Source organism: Micromys minutus (assembly GCF_963924665.1).
Source record: "Micromys minutus genome assembly, chromosome: 10".
Classification (NCBI taxonomy): domain Eukaryota; kingdom Metazoa; phylum Chordata; class Mammalia; order Rodentia; family Muridae; genus Micromys; species Micromys minutus.
The window spans coordinates 4,273,473-4,287,774 of NC_137979.1; the positions used below are offsets into that span (position 1 = coordinate 4,273,473).

Here is a 14,302-nt window from a genome sequence, read left to right on the forward strand (position 1 = left end):
GACAACATCATCTCATTTTGTGGATGGTGAATAATCACTTAGAAGAAATCCTTGTGACATGCGGCCGAATTTTAAGGCATCGGAAGGTCTGTACATGCAGACTGTCCTGGCTGAGTTGTCATTCTTTGTTGTTAACTCCAGTTAACTCCAGTAGAACTTCGTTCGTCCACAACAGACTGCAGGGTCCCTCCCTAGGCAAATACATCATTTGAGGTTAGCTCAGTATAGTGGCGCCCTCTACAGGAAACCTGAAGACTTGGAGCAGAATGAAATATCAAGCCCAGGGTTTAAAAGGCTAGGAAAATAATAAAATGTGGCTTGAGCAGGTTTTAATATTATATGTGATGGGTAAATGAGACTCTTCCTGGTTCCAAATGTTTCTTTGGGATGTCTAGCATGGTTCTCACTGCAGGATCTTGGCAGTGGAAACACTCGGTGAAGTGAAAACGTGGACTAGATTAATACCCGGAAATGCACGATGGAATAAACGTGTCTGGGTACTCTGGGATACTTTTCATCTACGTCAGTGAGCAATAATACTGGACTTCCTGTACTATGATCTCCCGCCCCTCGCTCTGCTCTTCATAGGCGACCAAGTTTGGATGTGGATCAGGATCCTCCTGATGCAAAGTGCTGGGATCGCCCTGCGCCCCACGAGCATCTTCATTCCTTCCAAAGAACAGGATTTTTACATTGATGGAGATCCTGGATAACTCTGTTAATTAGTACATGTACATAAAATTACAATGATGTGAAGCATTTAAAAATTGGTAAAAACCAAAAGGTATTCTACTCAGGCATGTGCGGTATGTTTCCTTAGACAGTGGGCATTTCTTGATGTTAATATCTATCCTAAGCTTTTCCTTGGTTTAAGAACCAGCCTCCATGTAGTTAGGGGTAGGACTGTCCACAGGGGCTACTGAAAGGAATAAAGATTACTATTACTGTGCTCACATTTGGTTTGATTCTGGGAAAGACAGCTTCCTGGTGTGCTGTGGTGGCGTACACATCCCAGTACTGCAAAGACAGAGAAAGGTCGGCCTTCAAGTCCTGCCAGTCTGCATAGCAGGACCGACTAGAGCTGCATACTTTGTCTCCAAAAAGAATCACCATGAGAGGCAGGAAAGACCGGGCTGCTAAGAGGACTTGCTGTTCTTCCAGAGGACCTTGATTAGATTCCCAGTACATGCTTGGTGGCTCACAGTCCTCTGTAACTCCAGTAACAGGGGATCCCACACCCGCATCTTACCTTGAGTACAGGACACATCACACACAGTTTTACTCAGTCTTAGAGTAGCAGAAATTGCTAGGAGATCTGGAGTTAGATTCTAGAAAGGACTAAGATTGCATGTGACTCTGGCTACCCAGGAAGCCTGTCCTGATATGGGGCTCAGATCCCTTTACACTGGGCCTTTCGCAGCCTCTGGGCCCTGTAGAGGTCACACTGGGCAGACATCGTAGACCACTGAGTTCAGGTATGTCACCAGCACAGCTGTCTGCATCCGGGACCCAGCATAAGCCCCTCTGACGTGTGAACGAGAAAATAGGATAGAAGTTTTCTCACTTACATATGACTCTGAGACCTGGCGCCAGTGGGCTGTCCTGATTCTGGCTTCTCTGTCCTCTCCAGTTCTTGGGTGTTTCCCAATTTCCGACTTAACTATTCTCTCTAACAAAGCACATAAAAGAACAAATGAAGCCTTAAAACTGTTTTCATGTGTTACCTTTGTCCCTGAACTGTGAATTGATTAAAAGAACCAACCTGTTGCATCAGTAAGAAAAGAAATTCCTAAGTCCCAATCTGCAGATGCTTCAGTGTTCTGACTGGATGAGTGCCTCAGGTGAGAAGGCTACAAAAAGAATCTGCCAGATCTCTGATCTCGGTCCCCTGGGATTGCAAGTGAGATGTACAATCAGTGATCGCCAACATGGCTGAGAGCTTGGGTCAACAAAGAAAGGAGAAGTAAAAGAAGAGAGGTACAAAAGGAAAAGGAGTATTTAAAAGGAGATAGAAGAAGGAAACAGAAGAGGGTCGATAGGCCTCTGGTCGGGTCGGGCTAACGCATCAGCTTCAGAAGACAGGCGAGGAGATCAAGGTCATTTTATGCTACTGAGGAAGTTGGGGGTGAGCCTAAGATACTTGCAACCATGTCTATAATAATAATAATAAATAATAATAATAATAATAATAATAATAAAATAGAAGAAGAGGAAGATAAAAGAAACAAAAGCAACTTTCTTATAAGGAATTCACACCCATTCATCCAAGTTGGCTTTCTCTTTTCTTGGTGCTTAAAATATGTATTAAAACCACTTAATAAAACTTAACTCTGTTCCCTTATATGAACCAATGGCTTTCCCTTCACTTCATCACATGAGTATGCGACTACTAGATGTAATCCCAGCTACTAGGAGATCAAGGGAGGAGGGAAAACTGTTGGTTATTCTTGGCTTTAAAGCAGTTTGCAGGATAAATAGCCTGAGACCAATGAGCGGATTTTCTCAACAAACTCAAACCGAGAAAACCCAAGCACAAAAGGAATGAGGGTTTTCCTACCTGTGAACTGAATGAAGTGGTTCCCTGTTCAAAGTAGTCATTGTGTTGTATCCCAGGTTCCTTAGAAGTCACGTGACTATGGTCCCACCACCTCCCACCACACCTAAGAGAAGCTGTGTGTTTTTGTAGAGCAGACCAATCCAGGGGGGCCTAGGGATCAGAGTGGGCCAATCCAGGGGGGCCTAGGGATCAGAGTGGGCCAATCCAGGGGGGCCTAGGAATCAGAGCGGGCCAATCCAGGGGGGCCTTCAGTGGAACCCTCACTCATCTGCCTTTAACTTGGCTTCCTGCTGTTCCCTGATCTCTGTTTCTGCTTTTCTTTGTGCCTTTTGGTGATGATGTTTCCAGATCCCCCTTCGGCGGTTGCTGTAGATTAGCTACAATTTTAGAGATGATTTTTATTTACAAAAATAAAAGGTTAAAAATAAAGGGCTAAAAAAATTCTGTATTTTATGTTAACGATGTAATGTTAGGTCATGTGAACATATTTAGTAAACCTACCAAATATTAAATTACATGGGCACAGTGGCCCATGCCTTTAATCCCAGCATTGGATTAGACAAAGCAGCGGCAGACAGAAAGGCATGGGGACTCTACGTGGTGAGTTCTGGTCAAAGCTATGGAAAGAGACTATGTCTCAGAAACGAAAGATAAACTATGGGTAACTAGTTTTGGTTGCTAGCTTGACTACATTTGCTATTAACTAACGTCAAAAATGTGGATACAGTTTGTTCGGTTTTTTTCCCTAGTCTTAAATGGGAAGGTCCACTTCTAACCCCGAGGCTAGAAAACACCAGTTTTTCTTCAGGGTCTGTAGGCATGGAGGGAACATGTCTTTAATCTGAGCCACACCCTCTGCTAGAATCCCGCAGAGGACAGGAAGGGAGGAAGCAGTTCTTTGCTGTAGATCTTCACTTGGTTAGTAAGTGCGCCCTTTCTCTGCAGTAGAGCCACTTCTTCAGGACTCTGGTGTTACCTGCACACAAGAGAAGCCTACGAAGAGACACCTAGATTTTTGGAAGTTTCTATCAGAGCCAGTTCAGGACCATAACCTGTAAGTCATTCTAATAAATTCCTTTTAAGAATATATTTATACTTAAATATACATAAGTATATGCATATATACACGTATATGTGGACAGATGTAAGCAACAGTTTCCGTCGATGTACAGAAAACTGACTAGGACTAAATAATTGTGCTTCTTTGTACATAATGTGTTTGATAGTTGAATTTGAGCCTAGAACTTGTTATGTAGCCTAAGATTCTCTAAAATCTGAGCCATCCTCCTGGCTCAGCCTCCTGAGGGATTAAGGGCTCCTGGTTAACCTTTGCTGACCCACCCTACACATCCAGGTAGGCTGGGGCTCACTCAGTCACAACCCAGAGCTTTATAAACAACTGGATCTGCACCTGCTTTCCAGACTTCCAGAAGTTCAGGGAAGTGAGCACAGCTCTTCCTCCAAATCCAGACTCTCTCTCATCCACCAGGACACAGCGAACTCCAGTTCCAAGACTCCGTGGAGCACACCCAGGCTCAAGAAATGCAGGTGATTTGGGAGTCCATGTGGGGGATCCGCTTTTGTGTTCTGTGGAGCTTAACAGAAATATTTGTCTTCAATTGCTCTCATAAATTGTATAGCTAAGTTTTTACCTCTGCATGCATCTCCTCTCCCTATGAATATGAAATCATTTGGTACTCAGAGCAAACATGGAAGGCAATGTGGACTATGTCCACAGCCAAGGCAACTTGGCAAAACATAGTTAACTACCTTGAATTTGAAGCTATGTCTGCAACAAGCACACATACTAAGTTGGTCCTTTCCTAGTACTTGGCCTTTCTGGTTTTTCCTTTGTTTAAGGCAACATCTCCTTGATCCAAGGCTAGGCCATATGACCCTGAACTTCTGAACCTGCCTCCACCTCTTTGAAAAGAGATGGGATTATCGAAACATGCCATACACTCTTGGTACATTTTTCTTGACCTATAATTGTTTGTTCATCTAATTAATCTAATATCTTAATATTTGAATCAAAACTAGAATTTATGAGGATGCATAGATGTGGATGTCTAGCACTAGGAAAACAGAAAGGAGTTGGGAAAGAAAGGGAAATGAAGGGAGGGGCTTTGGGAGCTCCTCCAATACACATTTTTTTTTTTTCCTGGTTACTCTTTAACACCACGGTTTCCCCTTAGGTGAGACTGAACCAGCGTCTGTAGATCAAGAATGAAGAGTCCATTGTCTTTGCAGTGCTGCAGGGGGTCTGGTTCCAGGATCTTCTTGAAGCCAAGACACAGATTGTCTTTGCACAAAAATAGTTTTAATGTTTTTTTTTTTTTTTTTTCATTCTGCACAGAAAGAAGAAAACCAAGGTGAAAGTTTGGAAAACACCAAAGAATCCAAGGTGGAAAGTACTGTGAAGGAGGCAGAGCAAAGTCCCCCAGGTACGCAGAGGCAGCTCTGAGTTTAAAACCAAGTCTTCTATCATATATGTTTCTTCTGAGACATACAGACTTATACAGGACTCCAGATGTGAACAGCTGTGCCAAGAATAAACTTGAACTCAGTGGTCCCAGGTTTCTGTCCTTTAAAGAGATTTGGAGGCTGTTAATGCCTCCCTGGGAAAGAGAGAGGACCCTTGAGCCTAGGTAGGCAATGTCCCCAGGTAGCACTTGTCCTGTGACATCCCTTTCTACTCTGTGCTCCACACAGTTGAGAGCAGGACAGACAGTAATCCTGGGCTTACAAGCACGTGTTCCTAATCACTGGATAACTGAACGAGACCACTTCTGGTTTGTCAGTGTTCAGGAAGGGTCCCTAAGATTAGTTCAGATACTTTGATTGCATCAAAGGCACTCATCACAGCCCGCTGTCTCTTGCAGTTCGTCCCCGTAGCTCATGGACCGACCCTGAGATCAGGATCTTCCTGCAGGAGTGGGAAGTAGTTGAACACGAAGTGGGCCACTCAGGCAAGAAGATCCACAAGAAGACCAAGTTTCTTTGCCAGCGCCTCTATCACCGGGGCATGAAGAAGAGCTGGAAAAGCTGTTTCCACCTGCTGCTCAGCCTGCAGGAGCTGCACAGGACTCTGTGTAACGAGAAGCCAGGGATTGAACCCTTGTTTTCTCCTTATTCAGAGGCCCTGTTCAAGATCCTGGGCTCCAGTCCCCAGGAGAGCTGGTTCCCAGGTCAGTCTATTCTGTGTCCCTTTCAGGTTCTGTAGAGAGCAGATTCAGGTGACCTGTCCTTCATGAGCACAGAGCAGAGCACACAGTGTGGGAATCCCCATTCCCCCGACCTCACCGGCCTCCATTGCACATAGCAAAATACATGTCTGTGCTTTCTGTTTGTCTGCGTCCCTCTGTCACCCCAAGGGAATGGAACTTGAACATGTTCAGGGTAGACCATGCCACATGGGACAGAGGGAACATGACATTCTTATGAGTTGTGTTTCTTCTACCTCTCAGGTCCTATCTGCGATGAGGCTGACTCTATGCTCTCCACGTACGCTCAACCTTTCAGTTACCAGCCTTCGGATTATGGTACCACTTTTTCTTCTACACAGCTTCAAGGGAACCCAGTGCCAGTGATGTCCCAGGAGGAGTCCCCATTCCCCACATGGGAGCCCTGGAATCCCAGCTATCCGTTGTCAATCCCACACCTACTTCCTGGCTTTGTCCCAGAAGACCCCAGCATCGAGCAACCATGGTCAGCCTGTGATTTACACCAAGATCCCCAATGAAAAGAAGCGGAGATTTTCTGTTTATTCCCAGGATCATGCAGTGTTGTGGATTTAGGCATCTTTCTCTACCTCATAAGAGAAGAAAATGTGAAATTACGTGAAGATCCATGAAGAAACTCCCTGGCGCCTTATCCTATAGCTTCACAGGGTCCATACAAGAAGAGGGGCTGTGGATGGTTATTTTAGGTTCATCCCCTGGTCCCCTGGAACCTGCCCTCTCCTGTCCGTCTCCCCCTGACTCCTGGCGTGGAGTCTCCTCTCCCACAAAGGGCACCTTCTGCTTCCAGAGACGCCTGCTCATGCTTCTTCATTTCTCCAGCCCCCTCGTTACAGAACCCTTGTCCAGTGTTTCGCAGCCTCAAATTCGCCGCCGCACAAGCGAAATGCCTGGAGCTACGGATGTAGCTATCAAGGGATTGTTTAGCCTTACTCAGAACTTGGTTCATCTATTGCAGTGAAAAAGATAGCTGAAGATTTAGTCTTACGTCGGACATACTTGTGGGATATGAAGAAGCATAAACAGAGCGGTGGCTTCAGATCGTGCTCCATGTTGTCACAGACTTTGCCATGTGGCCTATAGCTGATGGCAATATTTGTTGAGATTCGGGTGCTTCGGGCTTCTCGGAGGAATTAGTTACTAGTGCTAGTTGCTAGTGCTCTAGGGTCCGAAGATGCCTTCCATGTCCCACTGCCCCTCCTTTTTTAAAAAAACAAGGCACTCATTGCTTTAGCTCTTCCAGCTGCTGGTTCACTCACACTTCCATGGCTGCCATTTGCTTCTTGTCCCCTCAGCCTAATGTTCTGCTAGTGTAGACGTTTTCACTCCAGAGAGGCAAGTGCGCCTGCATTAGCTTTCTTATTTCCTCCTGCAGTGAAATCAGGAAGTCAGAGAAGGTTGGAGTATCCACGGGGCATAAGTAATATGCAAAGGATGTTTGCAAGTCTTAACCCATCACCGTGGATTCTGTGGTTAAGGAAACATCTCAGAATACAAAGGCAAATTAAAGCACTTTTTGTGGCTGGAAATAATCCCACCACATAGGCAGAATCTGAAATAACATCTAAGGGTTTTCTGATTAACTGTAATATAGGAATCGAAACAGCCATATGTACCTTTTTGGCTGAAATATTAAGTATTAAAAGATTGGTTTATATCCAGGCCTGGAATCCTACACCATTAGATGAGCCATCAATAAATTACATAAATACCTTTGGAATGGGATTATGTTAGACAATTTATTAGTCACAAATTGAGTTCATATAAGAAAAATACCATAGCTTACCTACTAAATATGATGTCTTCTACAAAAAAAATCTATAAATGAGATGTAAAAATTTACTGAGTGTGGAAATGCTCTTCAGAACTGATTACTGGCTAATGGTCATGTAATTACTGACATTAGGTCCTCCCTTATGTACCAATTGAGCAAGAGTAAGATGAGCAGTTAATGTTTTATGGCCCTTATGGTCTGAATAAATCCATTCCAAAGGTTTATCCTTATGTACTAAGATAGCTGTAGAAGCCAGTTTAGAGGGGGATCAGTAAGTTTAAGTGAAGGGAAGTGTCCACTGGATACATAAATGGCTCCTTTAGTGTGGATTGAAATGCCTGTGGTTTTTTTCTTGCCTCTTAGAAGAACATCCAACACATTAGATATTCCTAAGGCATACCGAAGGCATTCCTAAGGTAGGATGTAGCCAATTAATATTGACTAATAATGTCTGAAAGCATTAAGTGTTTTTAAATTGTCTGTGTGGACATCTCATTGTGGTTTCACAGTTGTTCCAGTTTCTACTAGTTGCCCCAGATAGGGAAGTGTCTGATCTTCTTGTATTTTCCTGGGTGGTAATAAGCTCATTTTTACATAGCCTGTCTGGAGTCTTGTCATATATGGATTGTAGCTCTTCCTCTTTTGAAGGTAGCTAACAGGATACTATCTATAAAATAAATAGCATAAGGCTGAGGCAAGGCTTTTCTCGCGGGCTCTAAAACCCTTCCTACATGGTATTAACACACAGTAGGGGAGTTTGCCCAGTCTTGAGATGATGCAGTTCTTTCATATCAGAGCAGAGGTACTTTAGGTTTGAGAGAGGGAAGAGAAAATCATGAATCCCCCTCATCATTGGGATGAATATATATAGTGTGAAAGCAGTCTGTTAAACTCAGAACTATTAAAGGCCAATCTTTAAGAATAGCTGTGGGTGTAAGTGAACCAGGCTGTAAACTTCCCATTGGCCACATGGTGGCATTGATATTTCCTGAACCAATCAATAATCTCCATTTACTAGATTTCCTTTTTAATTACAAAACCTGGAGAATTCCAGGGAGAAAGAGAAGGCTCTTTATGCCCATTTTCCAGCTGTTCTTAGACTAACTGCTGAAGAGCCTGTAACCTTTCTTTGCTTTTAAAAGGGGTACTGGGATGTCCAGTAGCTCCTGGGTCTCCGTGCAGTTTTTATATGTGGTATTTCTCAATGGTCTCCATGAATAGGCCAATCCATGTTGACGATTTTGTCCTTGTGGCAATATTGGTTCAATGTCTTTTCCTAATCCTTTCTCTTTTTGATATTCCATCTTTTGTATTAGTCGCTACCCTTGTGAAGAATGGGTACCATTAATGGTGGGAATATAGCATTAGTTTGCTGTAGAATGTCTGTTCCCCAAAGATTAATCAGAACATGACAAACCTGAGGTTGTCATTAGGCCCTCTGGACCTAATGACGTCGTAATTTTGTAGCACTTGGTTTAATCTCATTAGAGTTCATAGTTACCAATTCTATCAGCATTGAATTTACCTCCATAACAGGACATTTGGGCAAGCCATTCTTCTCTGGTTATAATAGAGACACTAGCCATAGAATGAGTTAGTGCTGTAGAAGTTTTCTTCTTATTTTCAAAAAATTAATTAATTAATTATACTTCTTGACCAAAGTTTCCCTTCAAACATCTATTCCCAGTCTCCACCATCCCCCTCCCACCATACATTCCTCCTCTGCTCCTATTCAGAAAGGGGACAGGCTTCCCATGGGTATCAAACAGCCCTGGTATACCAAGTTGAATTAACACTAGGCACCTCCACTCTCCTATTAAGTCTAGAAGTGGAAACCCAGTAGGAGGAAAAGGGTCCCAAAGGCAGGCATCAGAATCAGAAATAGCTCCTGTTCCTGCTGTTTAGGAGTCCCACATGAAGACCAAGCTATAAAATTATAACATATACACAGAGGCCTAGGTCAGTCCCATGTAGGCTCCCTGCTTGGCAGTTTAGTCTCTGTGAATTTCTGCGAACCCAGGTTAGTTGATTCTGTGGATTTTCTTGTGGTGTTCTTGACCCCTCTCACCCCTACAGTCCTTCCCTGTTTGCGAAGGATTCCCCAAGCTCTGCCTAATGTTCAGCTATGAGTCTCTTACCTGTTCCTGTCCAGTGACTGTTAGGTTAGGCACCAGTGTATGAGTAGAGCGGAACATCATTAAGATTCATTTTGTTGACTTTTGGGGAGGGGCAGACATGTTTGGTTCTCCTAGATCTCTGGGCTATCGGTTCTCTGGGTCCTTGGCCCTGCAGGCAGTGTCAGGGGTGGGCTCCCTCTCATGGCATGGGTCTCAAGCTAGACCAGTCATTGGTTGTCCCTTCCCACAATCTCCTCACCACTTTTACCCCAGCACATCTTGTAGGCAGGACAAATTGTAGGTTGAAGCTTTTGTAGCTGGATTGGTTTCCCAGTCTCTCTGATGGAAGTCTTGCCAGGTCACAAGAGTTAGCTGGTTCCGGCTCCACATCCCCCATTGCTAGGAGTCTTAGCTAGGGTCACCCTCATAGATTCCTGGGAGTTTCCATTACATTAGGTTACTAGCTCATCCTAGAGATGTTCCTTGATTTTAGTTATTTCTCCCAGTGTTCCCTTCCTCAGTCCTCCCCCGAGCCTGATCTCTCCTGTTCCAACCCCATTCCCACCATCCATTCCAATCTCTCCTTTAATCTAACACTTCTCAGTGATAATCATGTGTTCCCCCACCACCACCTTGAGCCCTCCTTGTTCCTTCACTTTTTTGGGTCTGTGGGTTGTATCGTGCTTATTTTTTATTTTATGGTTAATATCTACTTACAAGTAAGTATATACGATGTTCATCTTTCTGGGTCTCGGCTACCTCACTCAGGATGATCCCTTCTTCTTCCATCTATGTGCCTGCAAATTTTATAATGTCATTGATTTTAACGACTGGATAATGCTCTATTGTGTAAAGATACATTTTTTAAAATCCATTCTTTGGGTGAGGGACATGTAGGTTGTTTCTGGTGTCTGGCTATTACGAATAAAGCTACTATGAACTTAACAGAGCAAGTGTCCTTGTGATATGGTTGAAAGTCCTATAGGTTTATGCCCAGGAGTGATATAGCTGGGTCTTGAGATATTATATAACTTTGATTCCCAATTTTCTGGAAAACCATCACAGTGCTTTTCTAAGTGACTGTACAAGTTTACACTCTCACCAGCAATGGAGGGGTGTTTACCTTGCCCTCACATCCTTGCCAGATGAGCAGTCACTTACGCTTTTAATCTTAGCCATTCCAAGGGGTGTAAGATGAAATCTCAAGGTCATTTTTAGTCGCATTTCCCTGATGGTTAAAGATGTTGAGCATTTCTTTAAGTGCTTCTCAGCCATTTGATTTTCCTCTATTGAGAACCTCTATTTAGATCTGTACCCCCCTTTTTAATTGTATTATCTTGTTGATGTCTAGCTTCTTGAGTTCTTTATATATTGGACATATTAGTCCTCTGTTGGATGTGAGGTTGGTGAAGATCTTTTCTCATTCTGTAGGCTATATTTTGTCCTTTTGATGGTGTCTTTTGCCTTTGAAAAACAGATATTTTCAATTTTATGAGCTCTCAGTTTTTTATTGTCCATTTTAGTGTTCTATTCAGGAAATTGTTTCCTGTGCAATGAGTCCATGGGTATTCCAACTCTCCTCTGTCGGGTTTAGCGTATCTGGGTTTTTGTTGAGGTCTTTGGCCTACTTGGAGTTGAGTTTTGTGCAGGGCAATAAATATGGATCTAATTGCATTCTTATGCATTCAGACATCCAGTTAGACCAGCACCATTTTTTGAAGATTTTTTTTTATTATATAATTTTGTCTTTGTCAAAAAAATCAAGTGTCCATAGCTTCATGGATTTACTTCTCAGTCTTCTATTAGATTCCACTGACAAACCTGTTTGCTTTTATGCCAATACCATGTAGTTTTTATTACTATTGTTCTATAGTACAACTTAAAATCAGGGATGGTGATACCTCTGAAAGTCCTTGTATTGTTCGGGGTTCTTTTAGCTGTCCTAGGTTTTTTGTTTCTCCATATGAATTTGAGTATTTTTCTTTCAAAGTTTGGAAAAATTGTGTTGAATTTTGATGGGACTTGCATTGAATCTGTAGATTGCTTTTGAAAAGATGGCCCTTTTTAATCCTACAATCCATGAACACGAGAGATCTTCCATCTTCTGATATGTTCTTTAGTTTCCTTCTTCAAAGTTCTTGTCATACAGATCTTCAGTTGCTTGGAGTTACACCAAGGTATTTCATATTATTTGTACCTGTTGTGAAAGGTGTTGTTTCTATGATTTCTTCTTTATCCTGTTTATTGTTTGTATATAGGAGTGCTATTGATTTTTTTAGTTAATTTTTATCCAGCCACTTCATTGAAGGTGTTTATCAGCTGTAGGAGTTCGCTGGTATAATTTTTGGGGTTGAGTATGTATACTGTCATATCATCTGCAAATAGTGACACTTTGACTTCTTCCCCTTGATATCCTTATTGCTCTAGCTAAAACTTTAAGTGCTATATTGAACAGAGATATAAAGAGAATGGACAGCTTTTTCTTGTTCCTGGTTTTAGTGGAATTGCTTTGAGTGTCTTTCCAATAGCAAGCTATTGGCTTGCTCTGTGTTCTCTTTATTATGTTTAGGTATGCACATTTTATCCCTGATGTCTCAAAGACCTTTTTCATAAAAGGATGTTGGGTTGTGTCATAAGCTTTTTCAGTATCAAATGAGATGGTCATGTTTTTTTTTATTTTAGTTTTTTATATGGTGGGTTACATTGACAGATTTTATATGTTGAGCAACCCATGCATTTTTAGAATGGTTATCAAGGTGAATTATATTTTTATGCATTCTTGAGTTGTTTGTGAGTATTTTATTGAGTGTTTTTGTATCAGTGTTTATGAGTGAAAATGGTCTGAAAATCATTCTTTATTGAGTCTTTGTGTGGTTTGGGAATCAGGGTGATTGTGGCCTCATTTTTAAAAAATGACAATGTTTCTTCTGTTTCTGTTTTGTGAAATAATTTAAGGAGTATTGGTCTTAGCTCTTTTTTGAAAGTTTAGTGAATTCTGTGCTAAAACCTTCTTGCCCCGGGCCTTTTCTTGGCTAGAAGACTGTTAATGAGCACTTCTGCTTTCTTAGAGCATATATCTATTTAAATTGTTTATCTGATCTTGATTTAACTTTCTTAAGTGGAATCTATCAAGAAAAGTTTCCATTTCATTTAGATTTTTCAATTTTGTGGATAACAGGTTTGAAGTATGATCTAAAGATTCTTTAGATTTCCTGGATATCTTTTGTTATCCTTTTCATTTTTGATTTTGTTAATTTGAATTCTCTCTCTCCCTCTTTCCCTCTCCCTCTCTCCCTCTCCCTCCCTCTCTCCCTCTCCCTCTCTCCCTCTCCCTCTCTCCCTCTCCCTCTCTCCCTCCCTCTCCCTCTCTCCCTCTCTCCCTGTCTCCCTCTCCCTCTCCCTCTCTCCCTCTCCCTCTCTCCCTCTCCCTCTCTTCCTCTCTCCCTCCCTCTCCCTCTCTCCCTCTCCCTCTCTCCCTCTCTCCCTCCCTCTCCCTCTCTCCCTCTCCCTCTCTCCCTCCCTCTCCCTCTTACCCTCTCCCTCTCCCTCTCTCCCTCTCCCTCTCCCTCTCTCCCTCTCCCCCGTCTTCCTTTGAATCCTCTGGATAAGGGTTTGTTTATCTTGTTGATTTTCTCAAACAATGAAATCTTTGTTTCATTGATTCTTTGACTCATAAGTGTGCCCTTCATTTCTGGATTGTAGTTCATTCCAGATATAATCAATTTGACAACTGGGAATAGCCATCACACTATAAGAGGAAGATCCAAATTGTTCTTTTGATAAACTGCAGTTACTTGCTTTGGAGGTTTTGTTGTTGTCTTCATTGATTACTCACAATGAGGTAATTTCAGCATTAATATAAGCTACTATACTCTCTACTGGGTATGTTTCTATTAATTTCCAAAGTCTAATTTTTCCTTTAACAATCAAATATAAAAACCTTTCCTATATAGGTTTTTATTTTTTTACTCTGTTTATGTGCTAAAAATTATCCATTCCAAGATGCTGTTGTCACTCTGTACTAGAATTTCTATGGGGGAATGAGTAGAAGGTAAAAAAAATAAATAAAATGCAGTCAAGCTTGAAATACAAGCAATCCACATGTGCATCTTGTAATCTCTTTCTGCCGGAACCAGTTCTCTCTCAGCTTCAGCTGATAAATTTTGTTGGACTACTTAAGTCTGTATCACCTTGTAAGGTTTGAAATAAACAACTTAATTCTTGAGTAGTTAATTCAATTGTAGGATGAAGCCAGCCTATTGCTCCCAGAAATTTTTGAAAACCATTAAGCGTCTGTAACTGATCTGTACTTTCTGTGGCTGAATTTTCTATAGACCTAATTTATATCCTAGAAAACTGATAAAATTTCCTCCTATTTTTTCAGGAGCAGCATGTATTCCCCCACATGTTAAAATTCTTTTTATTTTAACAAACATTTTTTTCTAAAGTGTCTGTATCAAAATCAAGCATTATGTTATCCATATAAAGATAAATTGTTGATTGAGAAAACTGTTTACAAATTATCTCTAATGGCTGTTATACAAGGTGGGGCTGTTTAACATTTCTGTGGTAAAACTTTGCATTGCTGACTTTTAATGGGCTGTCTTTGGTTAAA

At 41.9% G+C, this 14,302-nt stretch overlaps 1 protein-coding gene across 1 annotated transcript; it reads left to right on the plus strand.

Moving 5' to 3' along the window:
- Positions 1-4,266: 4,266 nt before the first annotated feature.
- Positions 4,267-6,299, plus strand: MSANTD5 (Myb/SANT DNA binding domain containing 5; the record flags this gene model as incomplete). Its single annotated transcript, XM_080924020.1, has 3 exons — positions 4,267-4,300; positions 5,440-5,745; positions 6,025-6,299. The coding sequence occupies 3 exons, from the start codon at positions 4,267-4,269 to the stop codon at positions 6,297-6,299; spliced, it is 615 nt and encodes a 204-aa protein (XP_080780146.1).
- Positions 6,300-14,302: the final 8,003 nt, after the last annotated feature.